General features: G+C 40.2%; 1 protein-coding gene across 5 annotated transcripts in view; it reads right to left on the bottom strand.

Moving 5' to 3' along the window:
• Nucleotides 1-2,101: 2,101 nt before the first annotated feature.
• GOLIM4 (golgi integral membrane protein 4) overlaps nt 2,102-23,478 on the bottom strand; it is a 97,332-nt gene continuing 75,955 nt past the window's right edge. The window contains exons 10-16 of one of the 5 annotated variants that reach the window (XM_055127546.1): nt 17,760-18,004; nt 17,095-17,177; nt 16,332-16,438; nt 12,227-12,394; nt 11,828-11,896; nt 4,443-4,514; nt 2,102-4,081 (exon numbers count right to left, since the gene is read on the bottom strand). In XM_055127546.1, coding sequence (XP_054983521.1) covers nt 3,932-4,081; nt 4,443-4,514; nt 11,828-11,896; nt 12,227-12,394; nt 16,332-16,438; nt 17,095-17,177; nt 17,760-18,004 — 894 coding nt within the window. In that variant the 3' untranslated portion in view covers nt 2,102-3,931. The remainder of the gene's footprint in view (nt 4,082-4,442; nt 4,515-11,827; nt 11,897-12,226; nt 12,395-16,331; nt 16,439-17,094; nt 17,178-17,759; nt 18,005-23,478) is intronic. The other 4 variants (XM_055127542.1, XM_055127543.1, XM_055127544.1 and 1 more) reach the window with 4 other exon arrangements.

Raw genomic sequence — 23,478 nt, 5'->3', positions numbered from 1 at the left:
CACTCTGCAAGACACTGAGCTAAGCATTCCCTCCTTGTAACCGAGTTAACTCTTAGATTTGATTTTCAGAATTTAATGTATATCCTTATTAAGACATTCAGAATTCGATACTGGTTTTGATCACTGAATGTGACAGAATAATTACATAATTATTTGCCTCTGCTTTTGCTTGAGTCAGGTTTATCTCAATATTTGTCACGATTAAGTATAAACGTGTTCATTTTTTTTTTTTTTTTTTTTTTTTTTTTTTTTTTTTTTTTTTTTTGCTTTTTGGGTCACACCCGGCGATGCACAGGGGTTACTCCTGGCTCTGCACTCAGGAATTACTCCTGGCGGTGCTCAGGGGACCATATGGGATGCTGGGATTTGAACTCAGGTCGGCCGCGTGCAAGGCAAACGCCCTACCCGCTGTGCTATCACTCCAGCCCCAAACGTGTTCATTTTAATGGTGAAGGGGCAAAAGGGAGCTGGATCACAGAAAATTATGAAGTTCATGTTAAGGATTTTTAAGTTCTTATGTGCAAAAGCAATTTATTCAATAAGTTAGCCATCTCTGAGATGACACTGGCATAGGTTTTTAAAGCTGCGAAGAAAGAGTAAATGAGAAACTAGGACACTGTTAGCAGTATTTGTCCACAGCCAGAAAGACTGTAGAGGGGGTGAGTGGCTTGCCTTGCATGCAGTTGAGTTCAGTTTGATTCCTGGCACCCCATATGGACCTCCTGAGCACTACACCAGGAGTAATGCCTAAGTACAGCAGGGTGTGGCCCCTAAACAACAGTACTTATCCAGATAAAGGACAACATTCTGTTTCTAAAGAAGGATAGGAGGAATGAAGAAAAACGACAGATTTAAAAGCTATTTTTGTAACAGAAGAATGAGCTTTAAGGAAAATTGTGAATTGACATTCAAAACCAAGAAAAACAGGTCTGTGGTGGGAAAGAAGGCAAATTTAATTTCTAAAACTATAAATTTGTGGTAGTATAAGACACAAAATATAGTTAAGGGAATAAATTAGGAAACCTGTGTCTAAGACAAGAGCAGAAAGAGCTAAAAGAGATAAATACCTGGGGACAACAGCTTAAGAACAGGAATACTGAAGGGTCAAGGTTGATATTAAAAGAGGAGAATGCCAAAAAGATGGAGAGAGTTTTCAGGTTGGTAAGCAGAAAACTAGGAACAAAAATCACACCAGAAGCCAAAGGGAGATGATTAAAGAATGGAAATTGACTTCACCTTTAAAATGACCATGCAACATACCATAGCACAACACGAATATGCTATAAAGTGAAAAACAAAGCAACTCAAATTTCAGAGCTAACCAACTGAAATGCCTCTGAAAACAAATTTCTTCCACTTTGAGGAAGTTATTTCTTCAATCTTTAATGGTGCACTGTGAGCACCAAGTAGAGAGCCCCTGTACTCTGAAGGTATTTGGCAAATCTAATTTTTCTTTCTAATAATCACTGTGATTTAAACATGGCTCAGATGATGCTTTCAGAAAGTAGGTCTTTTTCAATCACTTTTACAAAGAATTCTTTATATATGTACTACGGCACAGTGTATACACATATTGTGCTCCACTCTATTTGTTCAGAATTCATGAGCCTTTTCTGCCTTCTGATTATGTCACTGGCAGCAAATCCCTTGATTTATTGGTTGCAGCAGAAACCATAAATTAACTGGCAAGATAAATACAAGTGACATTTTATTTCTGTTCATCTCATTAATCAGAAGAGATCAATTCTGGCTGATTAGTTCTCCTTCAAATAGTGGTTAAAATGGCCCTGTACTTGGTGCCATACAGATAGTGGAATAGTTTGTGACTGTTCCTTTGCTAGGAAGATTTGCTTACATCTGTTGTGTACAATTGTGTGCACCTAGCACTTTCTAACTACCACTTTTGAAACCTTCCTTTTTGTTCCCTCAGAACAAGTTCAAAGAAATGAAATCTTTCTGAATTATTTTCTTAGGAAAAGGGGAGAGGAGTGGGAGTGATCACATTCTCCCCAGCTCAAGCAGGAAAGAAAAGAACAGAAACATGCTGAGAAGGCATTTATACTTCATTACTATATACTTTACTAGTATCAATTTTTAAGAAAAATAACTTAAGAAAATAATTAGATCAGCAACTAGTAAGAAATCACATACTTTGAGAGATTTACTGCTGCTTTCTATAGCTTTATTGACTATTACCAAGTTTCAATATGTTTCAAATAATTAAATACTGCAACCGGGACATTAAAAATACAAACTAATTTACCAAAATAATTGTATTCTTAATATTATGTACAGTATTATACATTTTACATTACATAAAGTTTTTATACATAAAGGTAAGATTTATGATTACTGAAAATTGAAAGTACACTTGAACAACATTCCTATGCGTATGCATACAGTCACTCAACTGGGATAATCAAAACCACCTATAGCATGATTATTAAAAACTAAAATTACATTCAATTGTAGAAACTGGTTTGTTTTTATTAATTTGGTAGTATTATTTCAAAGCACGGGCATATAACTTAATTCTATTTTATATAAAGATCTTTATGCTTGAGAATGAAATGTCTCTATTTAATGACAATTTTGTTTAAGAAATTTTTAAAATCAGAAGTCACTCAAATGTCTTATACAAGGATATAAGAACCAATCCCTGGAAAAAGAAAAGTTATTAGTGCCTATCATAGTGTCATGTATCACTGTAGTTTTAACATTGCACAATTTAATTTTTAATTGTACAAATTGTACTATTTTATGGTACAATCTGGTACGTCTTCATTCTTGGCATCAAAGTGATGATATTCCAGGCACACAGCTACCAGAGAAATGTACATATAGATATATTACTGCAGGGAACTCGATACTGAAACCAGGACATCACTTGGTGACGGGGGTGGGGGGTGGGGGAATCTCTGAATGGGTCTAGGACTCAGAAATCACTACCCACACACACTAGTCATTAAACAACCTATTCATGGGCAGCACCTTTTTGAATACTGAAACACCTAAGCCCAGAATATTGTCTTAAGTTTTAGTGCTTCCTTACTTATAAATTGTATTCCTTTCACGAAGGGCTAGAGCGATAGCACAGCAGTAGGGTGTTTGCTGTGCATGTGGCTGACCGGGGTTGATTCCTCAGCCACTCTCAGAGAGCCTGGCAAGCTACGAGAGTATCTTGCGTACACGGCAGAGCCTGGCAAGCTACCCATGGCGTATTCAACATGCCAAAAACAGTAACAAAGAAGTCTCACAATGGAGACGTTACTGGTGCCCGCTCGAGCAAATCGATGAGCAACGGGATGAGAGTGACAGTGAATCCTTGCAAGAAGAACAGTCTGATATTATGTTAAACATACATATTCTAATTGATTTTAAAAGTCTAAAGAAAAAAAAAGCCAAATATCTTCCCAGTCAAATGTCATGTCATTCTTTACACTGGTGCTTTCACAGTTACAGAGACTGGTGAAAATTTTTCCACACTCTTGCACAAGCACCTCGGGAAGGCAGCAACTGTAAACCAGTTATTCATAAGTTTGCACAGCATATGGCGGTATTCCCTGTTTTGAAATCCTGTACTGTTTCAAAGGCAAACAACAAAACACCTAGGAAATAAGAAAATAGAAAAGTAACAAGCTTAAAACATATACAAAATCTAAGTCCTTTCAACATTGCATAATCTATGTAATATGAGACTCAGAACCTGTTTCCTTTGTTATTTTCCTGTTTAGCTGAATATAAAAGAAGCTCTAACCTAGGTTATCAAAATATATTCATATAAATGTATGGAGCATTTCTAATATAAAAGTTTAAAAAAAGTCTAAATTCGTAATTTTTCTTATTAAACATCCTAGAGTTCAGTAGGCCAATTTATTTTTGAGCAGCTTGAAAGAAGTCCATTGGCTGAACACTGTGATACTGGGTGTATCTACATTTCAGCTCTCCGGTGTGACTTCTCAGCGGCAGCAGCCCCGTCCTCCTCGTCTTCATCCTCTAGGTAGTGTGCCTCTCGGTTTCTGGGGCGCTTCTCATCTCGAACTTCTTGTTCTTCTCTTTCATTGTTTTTATTATCATCAGCCTTAAAGGGGTAAAAGAAAAGAACTATGAAATAGAATGCTGAGTTAGTGACAGAAATAATTTCTCTTTTATAAAAAGTGCCAAACTATGGAGAAAGGAAAAAAAATGTTCCAACTAAATTATTTTGGGAAAGAGGAAAACAAGTATAGTCTTTAGGTAACAGTACCACAATTCTTCCAAATCTTCATGATGTTGCAAAAATCTAACAATTCTTGATTGGCCTATAAAATCTTAGTATACCCACTCAAACATACATATATGTATATATGTATATATATATACACACACACACATATCCATATGTATATTGCCAACATATGTGCACATACACATACTTAACAGAAACATGTATCTACACATACATTTTCATCATAAGTCTCTTCACCATTATGTTCCAATTCCCTTTTCTTCTCTTCAGTCAAATCTTCCTGACCCTAAAACAAACCAGAGATAACAGGTGACATTTTACTTATTTAAACATATGCAAGAATGGCTTCTAAAAAGTTAACACCAAGTAATGAAACCAAAATCAAAATAAATTTGAATAAAAGTTAAAAGTCAAAGATTTGTCTATTATGTATGAAAACAGTATATGAAAAATATACTACAGGACTCACCACAGCCATACTGTCAGATCCTGCACCAGGCTGTTTCATTAGGGGCAACCCAGAGCTGGGTGGGAGAGGCTCCTTCCCAGCCCTAGGAGCCAGCCCAAGCATCCCAAAACCTCCAGAACTCAACTGATGCCATCCTCATGGCCACACGCCATATGCTTGGGTCAAGCCTCACCTACGAGTGAATCCCCAGGAAACCCAGGTAAGCAGGACTTGTGACTGAAAACTCCAGGTTCAATGGAACTGGGAATGGGTGACTTCCACCTATATCCCCGCTTCCAGCAATGGCAGTTACACCACAAATCTACCTCTTGCTGGTGCCAGATAATCTCATCAACGGCCATGATCCAGACTTACTATCCTTCTCTCAGGAGAGACCACAAAATGACTTGCCACAGCACTGACGCTGGACCCCAGGCCAGGCTGTCACATTCAGGGCACCCCAGAGCGGGGTGGGTGAAGCCCCTCCCCACCCCAGGAACCCAGCCCCAGCAGCTGGAAACCTTCAGAACTTCACCACCACCACGCTCACGCCGCTCTCCACAAGCACAGGATGAGCCTCAGCCACTGGAGGCCGCTCGACACCTCACACTTCACAAGACTAACACTGCAAGAGTTACGCACACAAAGCAGAAGGCCACCAATCTCAGAGGGAAATACATTTCTACAGATACAAGCACACAAGGCTCAACCTTCAACATGTCACTAGACTCTTATAGGGTTTCATTGCCCCTGGGTGAAATACAACAATCTTCACACTCTTTCCTCTAAGGAAACTTTTTTTTGAGAATTTTTTCAGCAGTTTATTCATAATTAACAAAACAAAATAAATAATTTCGGTTCTGCTTTGGGGCAGGGGTTGGGGCTAGGATGGAAATATCAATAATATGGTTGTGGGAAGGTGTAATGGTGGGACTGCTGTTCGAATATTAAATGCAATCAAATATTGTGAACTACTTTATAAAAATAAAATTATATTAAAAAATATCTACAAATTAATCTGATTCTGAATCTGAAACTTTTATGTATACATTTCAGATTTCTTGAATGAGGGTCGAATATATCTATAGAGTTTAAAAAAATCTTCCTCTTCAAATAGAAAAACCAGAATTCTGAAGGCTCTAACAGAATGTGAGTACAACGCCAGGAAGCATCGTGCAATTCTTTATAGTACTAAATGAATGAAAAAAAGTCAATGCAAAAATAACTCTATAAAATATAATAGAATTATATTAGTATAACAAAAAAGAATATTAGTATAACAAAAAAGTATAAAAGATATACTATCCAATATACAATGTAGATGCAGAAAAGATGTGCATACACATACACATATATATATACATATTTCTATAAGAATAAAAGAATAAATTTCTTTAGCTGAAATATTTATAATTTGACTTCTTCATGAACAGCCCATTAAACTACCTCAAATCCCTACCTATTTTTGATATTCCTAACATTTCTAATTTAAGTAATTTTCATTTAATATATACCATTACTTTCAATCTCATTATTCAGAATTTTTTCAAAACGCCAATCAACATGTATTTGTACACGTTAAATAATCTCTATTTAATGATCACATTCCACAAAAATCCAGGGTAAACTATGTTTCAATTTATTTTGAAAACTTTGTCTATACCTAAAATTATCAAAGTAAACAAACTATTCTAAAATATATACTTTCAATTGTTTATAAATTTTATTTGCAATAATCATTCTAAAACAGACAATCATATATGCTTCAAGGATGAGTTTTACAATTGTTACTGAGACCGGTTCTCCCCTCATGCCACCAGGCGCTTACTGTCATTCCTGGCAGTGGGCTGCCTCTTGCAGGCCCTTCCCTGCACCCAATGACCAGAGGGTCTCATTTTTCCAGGCAGACAGGCATCTACACTGTGCTGTCACTGTGGCCCTGCCGGCCTAGTTGTCATCCTCCCCTCACCATCACCCCTTGACTCCTAGAAGGGACTGATGATAATGTAACATATCCGGGTGGAGGTATGAGAGAGAAGCAAGGGACTCTCAAAACTATGCTACTGAAACTGCACTCCAGGGGAATATGCACTGTGTAGTATGTGCATCACGCTCTCTGATGCATAACACCGAGTAAATATGTGCCCTGTAACCTTCAAATCAAAGCACAGATTTGTGTTATCTCCACTCTACAATACTGACATCCCAGTAGCAGCACACCCGATTGGATGGGACATAACCAAACATGACCACAGAAGACTTAGTTTGCAGCAATAGCTTAGTAATCCCTCACAAAAAGCACTTAATATCCCCATGGTGAGACACAACAATTTTCACAAATTTTTTTCTACACAAATATTTTTTGATCATTCCGTTAGCCATTTAGTGGTAACAATCAATATAAAATAAATGATTGTGGGCCTGTGATGGGGGCAGGCTTGAGAAAGTGGAGACAATGAAGGTGTCGTGGTGGTGAAAGTGGTGCTGGAATACTGAACGCTTGTAACGAGTCACCATCACAACTTTGCAAACCACGGTGCTTAAATAAAGTGGGGACGGAAAGAAATACATCCTGGTGTTTGATTCATTTGTTCAATCAGGCTAAAGAGACGAATACCTCTGTCTCAGCAGCAGGATCTAGCACGGCTCATTACATCTCTTCTGTCTTTAGTCACAGAATATCAACAAAATTCCATGGAACATTGGGGATGAAAACAATGAAGTCCTTATCTGATACTATATTAAAGCCTAACTAAAACATCATTAAATTGCTAAAGTGCCCCTGTCAAATTCAATAAATAAAGACATGTTTCCTATAGCCTTAATAAAGAATAAGTATTAGTGAACACTAAACATAGTTTAGTTGATGTTTGGATGGAACTGTCTTGAAACTGCTATATGGAGAAAAGAATATATGTATCAAGATTGGCAAAGTTTTTCTGTAAAGGGACAGATTATAAATATTCAGGCTTTCTCGGCCATAAGATCTCTGTAGCAACTACTCAACTCTATCCTTGCAGTTCAGAATAATCTTAAACAAAGTGCACACTAACATAGTTGTGTTCCAATAAGATTTTATTTATAAGCTGAAGCCTGTCTTTTGCTAACCTCTAATACAGACAATGGAGTTAGGAAGAAATGAATTAAAACTTTTGCTTGGCAATTCTTCTGGTTGAAAAATCAGGTCACTTGATTTATTATAAAAAGTTTCTAAGCACACACAAATAAGGAATCTAATTAGATGAATTCTTTAGAGCTAAGGCTCAAAAGTGATCTCTCTGTTGCCATAGTTGCACCACCTATCACTTTCTGATATTTTTTTACTAAATTCCTCTTCAAAAGATTAGATCTTACATAATTTCAATCTTCTTGGTATCCATCTTTCAAAATAGTAAAATTCTTAAATAAATTTTATTTAAAAAATTTGGATTGAGTCTGCTCCTAAAGACTATGATCTAAGAGGTTTTCTAACTCATTTTGGCACCCAGAGCGGCTTCTTACAGAAATGCATCTAGACTGTGAACTGAGCTAAAATATCAAAAATCCAAAACCAAGAGCTCATAGAGTCTTCATTCTCAGCAATGAGAAGAAATTATTAAATGATGCCTTTTCAGCAGGCCTGATTGTTGGGGGAAAATTCCAAACAATAATAGTGAGTTCTCTATTGAAATATTGAATGCATTCAAAGTATAGAGAGAATAAAGTGAAGATCATTAGCTACTTAGGTGGGGGGAGGGTGGGAGGGGAGTATATTGGGGTTCTTGGTGGTGGAACATGTGCACTGGTGAAGGGATGGGGGTTTAATCATTATATGACTGAGACTTAAACCTGAAAGCTTTGCATTTTTTTTTTCATGGTGATTCAATAAAATAAAAATTAAAAATAAAATAAAATAAAAATAAAAAATTTGGATTGAGACTCTTTGGTCTATAATACTGTTAACAATGTTTTCTCATTCATATAATTTCAATACCACACCCATCACTAGTGTACCCCACCTCCATCCTCCAGGGACCCAGATACCCCTACTTTCCAACCACTTGTCCTAGGACTGCTTCTCTAAATAGGCTGTTTCTAAAACATCAGTTATCAGTTAGGAGCCTTGTGGAGAATTCTGACTGTCGGCCCTAAAGGTGGCTAAAGTTAAAATCCCCAAGAATTATGTGTGATTTTCCCCTGTATTCTCCAAGGTGATTCTTAACCACAACAAAGACTGAGAGCCACTCGCATGATTACAGTGAGTGCTATGCGAGAAACACCTCTCATAAGCTCTTTTTTTTTCTTCAGCGAGCAATTTTAGTTTACTAGTTGTTAATATGACCTAAGGTGAGAAGTACTTATTTTCTGATTTTGGGCTACACACAGCTATGCTCAGGGCTTACTCCCGGTTCTGTGCTCAGGATCACATCTAGTGGGACTCTGTGGGACCATACAGGGTGCCAGGAATGAAACCATGGTCAGGTAAACTTTCATAACTGGCTCAAACAGAACTAACAGAGCACTGAAACCCAGAACAGGCATAACCTAGCCACCAGGGGTTCTTTTGTTTATCACATCAAAGATGTTATGAAGAAATCAGAAGGCTGAGAACAGCATACTCCAAAGAGGTGTAAGGAATGTGACAGAGGACAGGTTCCAGCAACATCAATTACAGTGACAGATACAACTACTAGAGGAGTTCTACTACCTCTAGACATGACGCTTCATGGGCCAGCAGTCCCATGCAGGCACGTGAGTGCACTGACACTGAAGGTAGCCGGAGAGCACAACGTGCACGCTCTGCTTCAGTTATACTGGGAAAAAGAAAGACTCAAGATTTCTAAGCACTTATTTGATCTACATCTATTGAACCTTTCAGTAATTTTAAACCATACACAGCACTTGCTGGCAATCATAACTTGTATTATTTCCTCATAAGTAGGTAAGAAATCTGGAATATAAGCAACATTAGGATGGAACTGCTAGAGTAATGTTCACTCTAACAATTGCAAATAATCAAGGCATATTTGCTAATCACGTATTTTTATATCTCAGAATGGTAAAGCTGCCACACTATGATAAACGGCAGATATGATGCACATTTACTAAAATCCCACCTGCTGTGGGTCCTCTGCTCTCAGAGCCAAGTCTTCTGGGCTGTGCCTACGTACATCTGTAGCCTGGAAAGACTGAATTCTTCTTGGGGAGCAAAGGCTAAGAGAAGCACTGACTGTGGGCAGAGACACCCACAGCAGCAATGGCATGACAGCCCAACTGGCAGTGGGCAGCTAAGTGCTGAGGGAGATAGGATGCTCAGTGATAGAACGATGCACGGTCTGCAGCCAACCCCCACAGGAGCTGTCTTGATGCACATACCACCTAGTAAAGGCACGAGGAAAGTGAGCTAGCAGAACTGGACGTACACAAGAGCTAGAAAGGTGGGATGATCTAATATATGGGATGATCCTATAACTAATCATTCTAGAACTACCAGAAAACCAAGACATCCAGAACATGAACTGCTCAAGGGGCAGAGGCAAGTCACAGAGAGCAAGAAAGGCACGGCCGAGTGCTGACAAGGCTCTGAAGCTCCACAAGAGCAGGTTAGAAAGAGACTCGGAGACAGGGAGTCTGGACAGTGAAGTATGGGAGGGAAAGGGCCTGAGGGAGGAGCAGAGCTGGGAAGCTGCCAGGTGCACTGCCCCAGGCAACACCTCTCCCTGGTCACATTTCTCTTTCCCTCATGCCTCGGTCTTTGTTTCTTCTCTGGTACTGATTTCTCTCTGATTGGAAGACATCTCTCCCCAACCTCCACCTTTAACTAATATATTATGAAGTAAAAAACCATCAGTGAATAATTTATAAGGTTATATGTTTGCGATGCTGAATTTTTAAAATAAGAGGCAAGGTGAACCAGTTCTCTTTTAATCCACTAAAGAATCCTGGTATTTTATATACTAAGACAAAGCAATACTAGTCTAGACATCCTGTTACAAGGGAACTCCAGGAAGTTTTTTTATCATTCCAAACACCTTAACACTCAGCTGCTAATTTCTCACTGTTATCTTCTGGGAAGGCAGCTCAAAGTCACGCTGAGAACTGAACCACAGTATGAGAAAGAGAATGGAAAGATCAGGTTAAATGGATTCTATACATTTAGACTCTTTATGCATGTTGCTAGTGGGTGACATGAGCAACATCCTTTCCCTTTTTCTGGCCGCAGCATATATGTGTAACATTTGCAATCCAAAGCTGAAACACGCAATGACAGTAAGAAAGCACATATCCTGAATGGGGTTTCCAGTTAAGGTGGTATCTGCTCTCGGGCTGTCATTTGTCTACACTCACAAATCATACACACACACTTCCAAGAACACACATCCAGGTGAAGAGTGACTCAAAAATGAGGCTTTCATTTACTGGTCCAGAGAGAAATGAAATGGTTTAGGCACTAGCCTCAGGCGTACTCAAGGGCCAGTACAGAACTCTCCTGGCTCAGACTGCAGTGCTGGGACTCGAAACCAACAGCGCCAATCACTTACACAAACATGGCATGACAACAGACGCCTTACACATCTAGCTACCAATGGCATACTTGTTACTGTAAACTTAACAATAAAGAAGTTTACAATAAAAAACCTCATTCACAATTTAACAAACTTCATTCAAATGTATTTTAGTGAGCTCCTTATTTATTTTTCCTTTTCTATATTATTAATTTTAATTAAGAATTAATTCTTATTAAGAAGTCAAAAACAGAAACCACACAACTCTTTAAAAACTGTGGGACATTTTAAGCATATCCCAAGACACTAAAGGGGTATCCCTGTGAAGGGAAGACTGTGGCCATAACTAAGGAAAAGTTACACGGTTTAGTCCAGACTCCCTCAACAATGTAAAACTAAGTTCTCTCTTTTTCTTGAGAGAAGAAAATGCGAAAAACATTAGAAAAACTGTGTCGACCTAAGCCCACCAAATGTTTTAAACTACAAGACACAGGAAGCAGGATTGGCCCTTAGCCACTTCCATTCTCAAGGTCCAGTCCCACCTGAAAGGACCCATTGTTACACCCTGCCTAGTCTTTCTAGACATTTCTACGGAAAGCACGAGAAATGCTGCTGAGCTTTGTTCAGGTGAGCGGAGGTTACAGGCCGTGAATCCCACCTTCTTACCTCCTCCTCTCCCTCCTCTTGGTACTGCTCATCCACATTGTCCTCCTGCTGGTCCGGGTTTCCTGCCATCTGTTGGAACAAAAGGGGAGGCTCAAGTCCCTGTCCACTGCAGATGCACTTTACAGAACTCTGGGCCAGAACAAGCAACACTGCGATCAGAAGTGTATTTTCAACACATCAGTGGCCATGAAATAATGAACAAATATTGCCACCACAAAGCCTGGGGTATCCGTCACCCTGGCATCTGAGTTTGGGTAATTACTTCACACAAAGGCCTAAATATCAACCACGGGACAATCCTGTCAATGTCAATTGTAACTAACCATGTACAGTTTTATAAACTGGAAATTTATCAAGACACCCAGGTAAAAATCTCCCTCTGTGACTGGCATGGCTCACCACCAAATGCTCCTCCATTTCTGCATTCTCTTGCTTTTGATTACTTTGTTTTTGATCTTCATTTTCATCTGGCAAATTTTCTTCTCTCACTTGCTCAGCTTCCTCAAATTCATCTTCTCCTTGATTATTAGGGTCATCTGCTGGGTTTATATCCTCTACAGCTGCCCTCTGTCAAATTTTAATAAAATGAAACCACCACTTCAAAATCCAGGATCAAGTTTAATATCATTTGAAAGGCCACACACTGGCAGTAAATGAAATCGTCCTTCACCAGACTGTTCATATCTATCTCTGCCAAAACTCTCAAGTACATATCCTACTGTCGAAAAACAAAATTCCCGCTTTATTTGTCAGAGCCTGATAAATTAGAATAAAGTACAAAGAGCACTTCTTTTCATATCTGTAAGTAATTCCAAACAAAATAGTTGTCAAAACTCACTATCACAAGGAATGTAAGCATAGCTAGGCAGCATGAAAATACAAAGTAAAAGACCATGTAGAAAAAAAAAAAACAGGAAAATTAAATAGGTAAATCCTAACTTCTTTCACTGGAATATTGATACACACATCTTCTTTTGAAAACATTTTTTTAGTATCACTATATATTTATTTATTTTCAAAATTCAGTGGTACAAGAGGTACTATACATATGGAATTGAATCATTGTGAGATACACAGTTACATAGTCCTTCAGCATTGGTCATCAGTCACACAGTTTCACCACCTGGCCCTTCAACAGTGGGTAAAAAGCAGATGAAGAAAGAGAAGGCCCACATCATCCAAGAGGGCCTGAGCAAACTGGTAATCAATATAAATAATCCATTTCTGGTACAGATTAAGTTTCTGTACAATACATTACCATGAAATAGAGATGTTACACTGGCCAGTAATGGGGATAAAATGACTGGAGCTACACAACTCTTGGTATATATTTTGAAAAGTATGTCTTCCAGACCAGAGAAACAGAGCAAGTGTTAAAGGTGCTTGCCCAACACACAGCCAACCTGGGTTTGAAACCCAGTCCCTGAGCACTGCTAGGAGTAATCACTGAGCACAGAACCAGAAGTAAGCCGAGTACTGTAAGGTGTGGTCCAAAAAACTGAAAATTTTAAAATTTAAATTTTTTTTTTTTAAAAAAGGAAAATGGTATCTTTCCCAGTCAAGCCATGCCACCTCCTAAGGAGTTAACAAGTCAATATATGTCCTTCACATTATTCTAGAACTCTCTCAGTTTTATATGTAAGCTCCCACAGTCCCTTTCAAAGATACATGCCCCACAAAGCCTCCTCCCCCGCCGAGGCCGCCTTGGAGCGCCTGGCCAAAAGGGGGTGCTGCAAGCCTCAGGGGTGTGTCACAGGGAACTCCAAGTCCCAAGCAGGACCCTCCACTAACAGGTACTGCAGCGTGGTGGGTGGTGCCTCCAGGGCAGCAGCGACAGTTACTTTCCCTTTTTCCAGCACTTTGGACTCACAGCTCAGTATGTTACCTATAAAAAGGACATCGTGACTACCTCAAACACATTAGGTCATACAGCACTACTATTCCAATCAAATACTCCAAAAGCCACGATCTCATGTGCTGGGGTGAAGAGACCACTAAGTAAATGATGGTTGGAGGGATCACTCAAGATCCATGCATTTCAGATGCATGCTGAAAGTAGGCTATGGACCAAGCATGATGGCTGTTTGGTACCTATATTGCAAACAATAACATCCAAAGGAAGAGAGAAAGAAGGAATATGTCTGCCACAGAGGCAGGGGGTAGGAAGGGGTGGGAATGGCGGGAGGGACACTGGGAACACTGGTGGTGGAGAAAGGGCACTGGTGGAGAGATGGGTACTTGAACATTGTTTGACTGAAATGTAATCATGAAAATTTGTAAGTCCGTAACTGTATCTCACGGTGATTCATTAAAATAAAATTTTAAAAAATGTTACATGCCCTCATCAAGATTCAGATTTTAGAACCAAACAGAGCTGGGAAGAAATGAGAAGATTTGTATGAGTTTCCTGACACTCCAGGCTCATCAAAAGAACACGGTTCTTAACTAAAGTAATAAATGCATCGCAGTGACCTCAAAGTAAGATCTGATCTCTTATTAGTGTTGTCCAGACAAGGATTCTAGTTCAATTACATGCTCGGAGCTCCCACTGGCTTCTGCTGATGTTATCCACACATCCCTGACCATCTACTTCATTCAAGTGCAAATGAAACTTTTCTTGGGAAGAAATAGTAAGAAATCATGACATTCTAACTGAATTGCAGTTACTCCATGATCTCTTGTCATATGGGTTTTCTTTCATGCACTATTAAAGATTTGTGCAGAGTTATAGAAAAGTAACATTCCTCTCAAGAAAAAAAAAGTTCCCAAATCTTTGCAAAAGTTCATAAAAATGTATATAGTAGTTTCTACTCTAACTCACGGAAGTTAACAGATACTGTTGTTAATTTCAAATAGCTAGATGCTTAATTAAACTTCAATAAAGCTGAACAATCTTTTTGACTAAAAAAATTAAAACTAAGAGGAGAGGCAATCTAATGATCCCCAACTAAAGGCAGGCAGAAAGGCCAGGAGGTAGTACTTAACAGTCGCCAGATTTGGGCTTGATTACTGGCACCATTTCACTTAGTCCCGAGCAGTGCCAGGAGCAGCCCTGGGCAGGAAGAGCTGGGGTGGCCTGGGCACCCTGGCACCGAAAGGACTGAAAAGCATCCTCAGGCCTTTGAATTGGACCAATGGCCCCAGATCACTGACATTGCCCAAGAGACCTCCCCATGCACACCCAAATAAAGAAAAATAAACTAGGCACAGAAACCCAAATATTTCCCAGGATTTCCAGGGCAAATAAACATAGCGTGAAAAATAACAATCAGATAGTCACAATCAAATCACACAGGATTTCCCAAATACCCGTAATGGAAATAATCTTTCCTGACTTGCAGTTTTGTCTCAGATTATTTTCAGGTTTCTACTTTCTCTCGGGCTTTTAGACCTTTCACATTCTCTGGCTCCCTTCTATTTTCCTGCTCTCTGCAGCTCTAATTCTTACTGAAAATATTGTAGGGTCAGGGTTCCCTGGAGCATGCTGGCAGCAATGTTAAGTCAAGGGCTGGTAAGCGAGTCCTGCCACATCTCTGCATAAGTTAAGTCATTTCCATCAAAAATTGTTTTCTCAGTAACTCTCAAGGAGGATATGAATCCTTTCAAATAGGCACATTAGATAGCTCAGACTGTTTTATAAACAGGAAAGATGACAAAAAAGAGATGAAGTAAAAAAAAGTGTAAAATTATGGACATTATTAGTCCACAGACTCATTTAACATCCGCTCCCTTTACTTCGTGGCAAGGTCAAGGCTCCAGACGAACTGGCTGAATGGGAGGTCATGTCCTTTTTTAGTAAACATAAAGAACATTCCTGAATATTGAGTCTCGACCTATTTATAACTTTTTGTTTGTTTTTTAAATAACATCATGATGCCCGCTCACCTTTCTCTTTTGTTTGTTTTTTGTTTTAGGGTCACAGAGGCAATGCTCAGAAATTACTCCTGGCTCTGCACTCAGGAATTACTTCTAGTGGTGCTCAGGAGACCATCTGGGATACCTGGACCTAAGCACAGTCAGTGGCGTACACAGCAAGCCTCTTAACTGCTGTACTATTTCTCCAGCCCCTAGTTCTCATTGTTTGAAGCACACCCTCATTCATGTAGCTACTGAGACAGTCATTGGATGGCTGGGAGATTAGAGTCACATACCTAATGCCCTAGGTGGTTGCACATGTTTGATAAAGGTTAAGTTCTTCTCTATGGCTCTCCAACCCCCACAATTACATCTTTCATTTATTGCAATTACACATATTACAATACATCTCAACTTTGTTTTCCTCAGTTACAACCCATTAATCTAAAAATCTCTGCAACTTAAGCCTATTCTTATCACACGCATATAAACTGTCTGATTTAGTTTAGCAAGGACTGCTAACAGTATAATTGCTGGAGTCACTTTCCTTCTACTAAGTAATAGATCTATCTGGAGTCGGAAGCACTTTTGGCTAAAATTTTCTTTCAGTTTTGTGAAGTTACAGGAATCATAACTGGGGGTCACTTACATCTGCTTCAGATTCAGGGTCCGTTTCATGCGGCCCTTGTTCTTGAGGCTCGTGTTCATTTTCAGGATCTTCTGCCTCATCTTGGTGTTGATTGTTCCTCTCGTAGGCTAGCAAATCACAGTCCTAGCATCAGCCCAGTGAGACACACAGGAGTCCTCCCTCCCAACTCTTTGAGCCACAAAGCCACAGTGCGCTTCCTCAGACCTCATGCTCCTCAACCTCTCTTTCAGCATGGTTAGAGAGGACTAAGGAAAACAGCAATAAAAATAAAAAGATGTGGTACAAGAAAATCTTCCCGCGGGGCTGGAGGGATAGCACAGTGGGTTGGGCGTTTGCCTTGCACACAGCCAACCTGGGTTTGATTCCCAGCATCCCAATGGTTCCCCAACACTGCCAGGAATAATTCCTAAGTACAGAGTCAGGAATATACCCTGAGCATTGCTGGTTATGACCCCAAAATGCAAAAAAAATAAAAAAGAAAAAATCTCCCAGGTATGCACACAGATAATATGCAAATTTCTGATTTCACTATACCTAACAACTATATTAAAATATTATTTGGCGGGGGGGCAGAGAAACTACAGCAGGTACAGCAGGCCTTGCATACGGCTGACCCAGATTTGATCAGTGGCACCCCATATGATCCCCCAAACTTGATAGGAGTGATTCCTGAGTGCTAAACCAGGAGTAAGCCCTGAGAGCCACCAGGTGTGGCCCCCAAACCAAATATGTGTGTGCATGTTAGTTTTGTAAGAAATCTCACCACCTCCTTCTACTTCTTGGATACCCTGATCTTCTGCTCCCTGAACAACATCATTATCCACAGCATCATAATGGGCTTGCTTCCTGTAAGAAACACAAAACATCATCAAGTCAGTGGCACAAATTAAGTGGCATGCTTTGACATAAACTGTTTCTCTTTAAAAAGGTAAGAGATATATTTTGCAACTATTTTTCCAACATCCTAATGTGTTTAAGAAAATGTGTTAGGCATAATACTCTAATCATACTTTCCAAAAATACCTTTAAAAAGATAAAACAGCCTTCAAATGTTAGAGTAAAAAGCAGGAAATCTGCTGTCATTTTGAGACCACAACTACCCACAATTTAAACTGGAAAAAAATCCTGGTTACTTTAGAGACCCATGTGTGGATCCCAGATACAGCTCCAAGGGATGTGTGCATGTTTTTGCATGAGGCAGTCTGGGGTTGATCCCCAGCCTCACTGGGAGCAACCTGGAGCACAGAGTTGGAAACAGTTCCCAGAAATACCACTTACAGTTGAAGGACCACAAGAAAGTGACCCAACATTCAACTGCTGGAACTGAATTCTCAGTTCTGCTTCAGTTGCACGAACTTGAGTTCCCAGATACCACAAAAAGCTGCTCACAGAATCCAGAAAAGGGGCCACGATGCCCACAGGGAATACCTTAGCTGCTCGGGGCGCTGTGGCTGCTCCTCCTCAGGCCCAATGTGCCTCTGCTGAGGCATCTCTCTGGCAAAAAGCTGCTGCTGTCGCTGTTGCAACAAGTGTCCCTGCAGCCTGTGCTGGTGCAAAGCCTCCTGATGCTCTCTCAGCTGCTGGGCCTCCTCCGCCTGCCTCGCCACCAGTCTCTGCTGTTCCAGCTGCTCCTCATAGGGGGAGCGGAACTTGGACTTGGCCGAAGGATCCATCTGGGGAAAAGGAAGAATGGGTGGGCGCTCGGGTTGTCCCTTTATTAGTTTCTCAGGATAAAATCAGGAAACAGTTGATTCTTAAAATCAACTTGAGAGGTGAGCTGGTGAACTATGGTATTACTTTGGCCAGGGTGACCCACAATCAGAACTTCTATTTCTCAGCTTTCTCTGTATATGTTTTTGCATGAGGAAGCCCTGAGAACCACCAGGTGTGGCCCCCAAACCAAATATGTGTGTGCATGTTAGTTTTGTAAGAAATCTCACCACCTCCTTCTACTTCTTGGATACCCTGATCTTCTACCCCTGAAAGTATCATTATCCATAGCATCACAACGAGCTTGGCTTCTTTACACATGTGATCATGCCAATTTCCTGGAATTAAGGCATCATTTCAATGTGCTCCCTTGAACACGGATAAGAATACAAAAGAAGAATCAGTTTCAAATGTTAATTTGAGCACCTGGTGACCTCAAAACTCAATTTGTGGGTTGAAGCTGAGGCTAAGGCTTTTCTTTCACTGTTAAAAATCCAGGGATGCTAATTAATTCTAGCAATATATATACCAGTCGTAGGCTAAACATATGAAAAATAAAAGAAAAAGTCAAATTCTGAAAAACTCGCAAAAAAGAGAACAAAATTCTTTAAAGAAGCAGAGGCATGAAAAAAGTACATTCTGATCAGAGGGAGTTGAACACAGGCATTCTTAAACTCTGCTCCACACTGAGCTACCCACCAACTTTTCTTCCATCCCCAAACTAATATAAGCAAAGTTAACAGCAAAGGAAAATTGAGTGCAGAGTTGAGAAAATTCAACTAGCGAGGACTCAGTACTGAAGAATGCATTATGAAGCATACAAGACCAAGAGAAGGTTCTCAATGTTAAGACTGCAACAATCTTAAGCGTGATCCACCCACTGAGTCTAAATCTTCAAAGAGCCTAAATAAAGTCTTAAGAAGTTTGAAGTCACAAAAATTCAGTTACAAATAAATCAAGATATGATCAAGACTATGTTTATTGCAGTGCTTAGTATATTGGCCACAATATAAAAACACCACAAATGTCCAATGACAGAGGAGAGGATTGAAAAAAAAAAAACCCTATGGAATAGACACAATGGAGCACCATGCAATTATAAGAAAAGATGCAATCTGGTTCCATAGTTACATTGGCTGTAACTAGTAGTGACATGTTAAGCACTGAAGCCAGAAGGAGGACAAATGACTGAACAATCGCACTTTTCTGTGATATACAAAGAAACAAGACAAGAGGCAACATCCAGTGATGGGACTGCTCCTGGTCCTGGATTAGAGAACTGAGAACGTCAGTGATTGGGCCGGTGGTGGGGCAGGAGGAGGGTGCTAAAGCAGACTAGAGGTAACATGAGGGCACTGGTCGGGAAGCCTGGAAACGACGGTGGTGGCGGAGAGGTGAGCTAAACGTGGACATCAAAACCGTAACTGGCCACTAGCAGGCAACTTTCAAGGACTCGCTTAATCTCCCCCTATCCAGGTACAGGCCCAGTTGAGGTGGCAGCCGTGAGTTACTCTCCCCCTCCATATCCCATAAGAACCATAAATTATCCTCTAGGTGGAACTTTCACTAGAGCAGCCTGATCACCAAAAACACATTAGGCCAATAATTCATTAGTACCGCTTCAATTAATATTACATGAAAACCACAACAGTAACAGTGGGTACGGAAGTCTAAACTGCACACTTCACAATGGTAAAGCAATGCAGAAGCCCACCAAGCTTAGTTAGTGAAGAAACTAGCCCAGACGACCCAACCAGTAATGAAGTTCTGGAAAACCTCTCTGACAAAAAATTTAGAAAGGAGCTACTGAGAAAGCATAGGGAGCAAAAAGAAGCAATGGAATGCATTGCCAATAAAATACAAGAGCATCTGAGAACAGAAAATTGGAAAATGCAAATAAAATTACAAACAGAAATGAGAGATCTAAAAAACTTGGTAGGTGAATAGAAAAACTCAGTGGAAGGTCTCGGCAGCAGAGTAACAGCTGCTGAGGACAGAATCAGTGAGCTCCAACATGAGGTGCAGAGACTCTCCAGACAACAGCAGGAAATGGAAAAGAGCCCCACAATAAACCAACAGATGTCAAGAGAAAATGGGATGAAGCCAAGAAGAATAACATTAGAATCATTGGAGTCCCAGAGGGACAGAAACAAAACTGTGACGAAAGAGAAACCGTCAAAGACATCATTGCTAAGACATTCCCAGAGCTGAAGAGCACTTGGGAACAGATTCAGGAAGTCCAAAGGGTACCAGCCAGAAGAAATTTAAATAAAAATACCCCAAGACACATCCTGATCAGAAAACCTTAGACAGAGACAAAATTCTGAAAGCAGCAAGATCAAAGAAAGAAACTGCCTATAAAAGAGCATCCTTAAGATTCACAGCCGACTTGCCTGATGAAACCCTTAGGGTCCGAAGACAGTGGTGGGATACAGTGAAAAAACTCAATGAAATACACTCCTCACCAAAAATACTTTACCCAGCTAGACTCTCATTCATATCAGAAGGAACAAGACACAGTTTCACAGACAAACAACAACTCAGGAACTTCACAGACTCAAAACCATGGTTATAAGAATGACTAAACAGGCTACTTTAGAACAAGAGAAGCCCCTCAAATACATCAAACTTTGTCTGAAAGATGGGACAAAATCCCATAACAATAATATCTCAACATCGATGGGCTAAGTGCACTTACTAACAGACACAAAGTGGCAGGATGGATCTGAAAATTTACGCCAACATTCTGCTGCCTGCAAGAAACACATCTGAACAATCAGAGAAAACACAGATTCAAAGTCAAACACTGGAAAACAATTCTATAGGCAAACAACTCCCTCAAAAAAAGCTGGGGTGGCCATTCTGGTACCAGACCACAGTGATTTCAGACTGAAGAAGGTCACAAGAGACAGTGAAGGTCATTTTTTTATTGATCAAGGGATCTGGCATGGATATGAGGAGAAAGGGATGCTCTTTCACTGATGGTGGGAATGCCGACTGCTCCGGCCTTTTTGGAAAACAATATGGGCATTTCTTCAAAAATTAGAAATTGAGCTTACATATGACCCAGCAATAACACTTCTGGGAATATATCCTGAAGTTGCAAAAAAAAAGCACAGCAGAAATGACATCTGCACCTGTATGTTCATTGTGGCACTGTTCACAATAGCCAGAAATCTGGAAAAAACCTGAGTGCCTGAGAACAGACGACTGCTTAAAGAACTTTGGTACGTATACACAATGGAATACTATGCATCTGTTAGAAAAGATGAAGTCATGAAATTTGCTTGTAAGTGGATGGTCATGGAGAGTATCAATAAGTGAAATGAGTCAGAAAGAGAGGGCAGACATAGAATGACTGCACTCATTTGTGGAATATAAAATAACATGACACTGACACCCAAGGACAGTAAACAGAAGGGCCAGGAATATTGCTCCATAGTTGGAAGCCTGCCTCATGAGCTGGGGAAGAAGGCAGCTGGAATAGAGAAGGGATCATTACTAAGTCAATGATCGCTGAAGGAATCATTTGGGATGGAAGATGTGTGCTGAAAGTAGGTAAAGGACCAAACATGATAGCCTCTCAGTATCTATATTGCAAACCATAATGCCCAAAAGTAGCGAGAGAATATGGAAGAAATTGTCTGCCATAGAGTCAAGGGGAGGGATGGGATGGGGTGGGAGGGCAGGAGGATACTGGGGACATTGGAAGTGGAGAATGTGCACTCATGGAGTGATGGGTGTTCAATCATCGTATGACTAAAACTCAAACATGAAATCTTTGGGGGCTGGAGGGATAGCACAGCGGGTAGGGCGTTTGCCTTGCACGCGGCCAACCCGGGTTCGATTCCCAGCATCCCATATGGTCCCCTGAGCACTGCCTGAGGTAATTCCTGAGTGCAAAAGCCAGGAGTAACCCCTGTGCATCGCCAGGTGTGACCCAAAAAAGCAAAAAAAAAAAAAAAAAAAAACAAAACCATGAAATCTTTGTAACTGTATCTCTGATTCAATTAAAAAAACAGCTGCTAAATCTATTATAACATGTGACCCAAACTACAATACACTTTTTTTTAAGTTTATAAAGCGGTAGAGTGCAGGAGTGCATGAAGAAACCTTGAGGCATTGGTGAAGGAAAGCTGAGTGGGTGTGGACTTGGATCACTGTGTGAATGAAATTCAGTTAGTAACAGTTTTGAAAATCATGGTACTTAAACAAAACCTAGGTAAACTGCTTTATAAAGATAAATAACTAGTGGCCAACTGTAGGATAACATGGGGTTTGTCCTTTTAGCCTTCCCACAGGGAACTTAGTTCACCTTAGAGCAATGGCCTTTCTGTATGGACATGGGAAGACAGTTAATAATATGCTTTGTAACTTGGGAGCTGATTGACTCCAATAATATTTACTCCCAGGCATAATCTGCTTTCTCAACTCAGTTGCCCTTAGTTCCTAACACACCAAAAGCAGGGTCCCAAGGAGGGACAGAATAGACCCAGGGCAAGCTGCGAGCTACCCTGGCATCGAAATGGGCCAGTCCAAAGCGCCACAATACTCAACTATAAGTTGAGAGCATAGTCATAGACAAATGCTGTCATGATCCAAAAGTAACAACGAGACTAGGACCCTGCTGGGGTTAGGAAGATTAACCTGGCCTGAGGACTGTGGTCTGGAATGTATAGTAAGATGTCCTCAGGAAGAACCAAACTTTATATCTCTTATTGTGCTCATACAGAATGACATTGCTAGAAATATTAGAAGTAGATTTACTATAACTATTTAAGCAAATTACTAGCTCACACCCTGACAAACCCTTGTTTGGAGTCACACCCTTGAGAGGATCTCCTTAGATAAGATTTCCTTAGATGAGATTTTGTTAATCTCCTCATGAAATTGTCTTACCCTTCTTTGTTGATTTGTTGATGTTAAATCCACCTTTGTGCTACTGCCCTATGTAATTTGCTATATAAACTAAGACTGTGGGGCAGAGAGGGGAGACAAAAGAAGACAGGAGAGAAAGAAGAAGACAGGAGAGAGAGAAGATCCAGAGAGAGATCCAGAACCTGGAGAGAAGCAGAGAGAGAGAATGAAATAAAGTGATCGAGCAACCAGTTTGGCCTTCTTCCTTCCATCTCCTGCCCTTGACCAACAGCCACACACAGCGGTTCCAGAGCACCAAACTCGGGCGGTGAGACAGAGCCGCCCGGAGAGCCCGAGAGTACACATGCCTGTCGGCGTGCCTTATTTTTCTGCAGCCAAGTTTCAGCATAAAGACCAAGTACCCAAATGTTGAGCATCAACTCAGAGAACAGAAAGAAACAGACCTAGCTGCACTCAGAGAAGATTTAAATTCCTTTAGTTTCACTTACAATAGTGATTTAGATTTTTATAACGTGTCTACATGAAAGGGGGAGTGCTCATTAGGGGATTCTTGAACAAA

Source organism: Sorex araneus, chromosome 2, assembly GCF_027595985.1.
Source record: "Sorex araneus isolate mSorAra2 chromosome 2, mSorAra2.pri, whole genome shotgun sequence".
NCBI lineage: Eukaryota > Metazoa > Chordata > Mammalia > Eulipotyphla > Soricidae > Sorex > Sorex araneus.
This window is presented reverse-complemented; position numbering and strand designations above follow the sequence as displayed.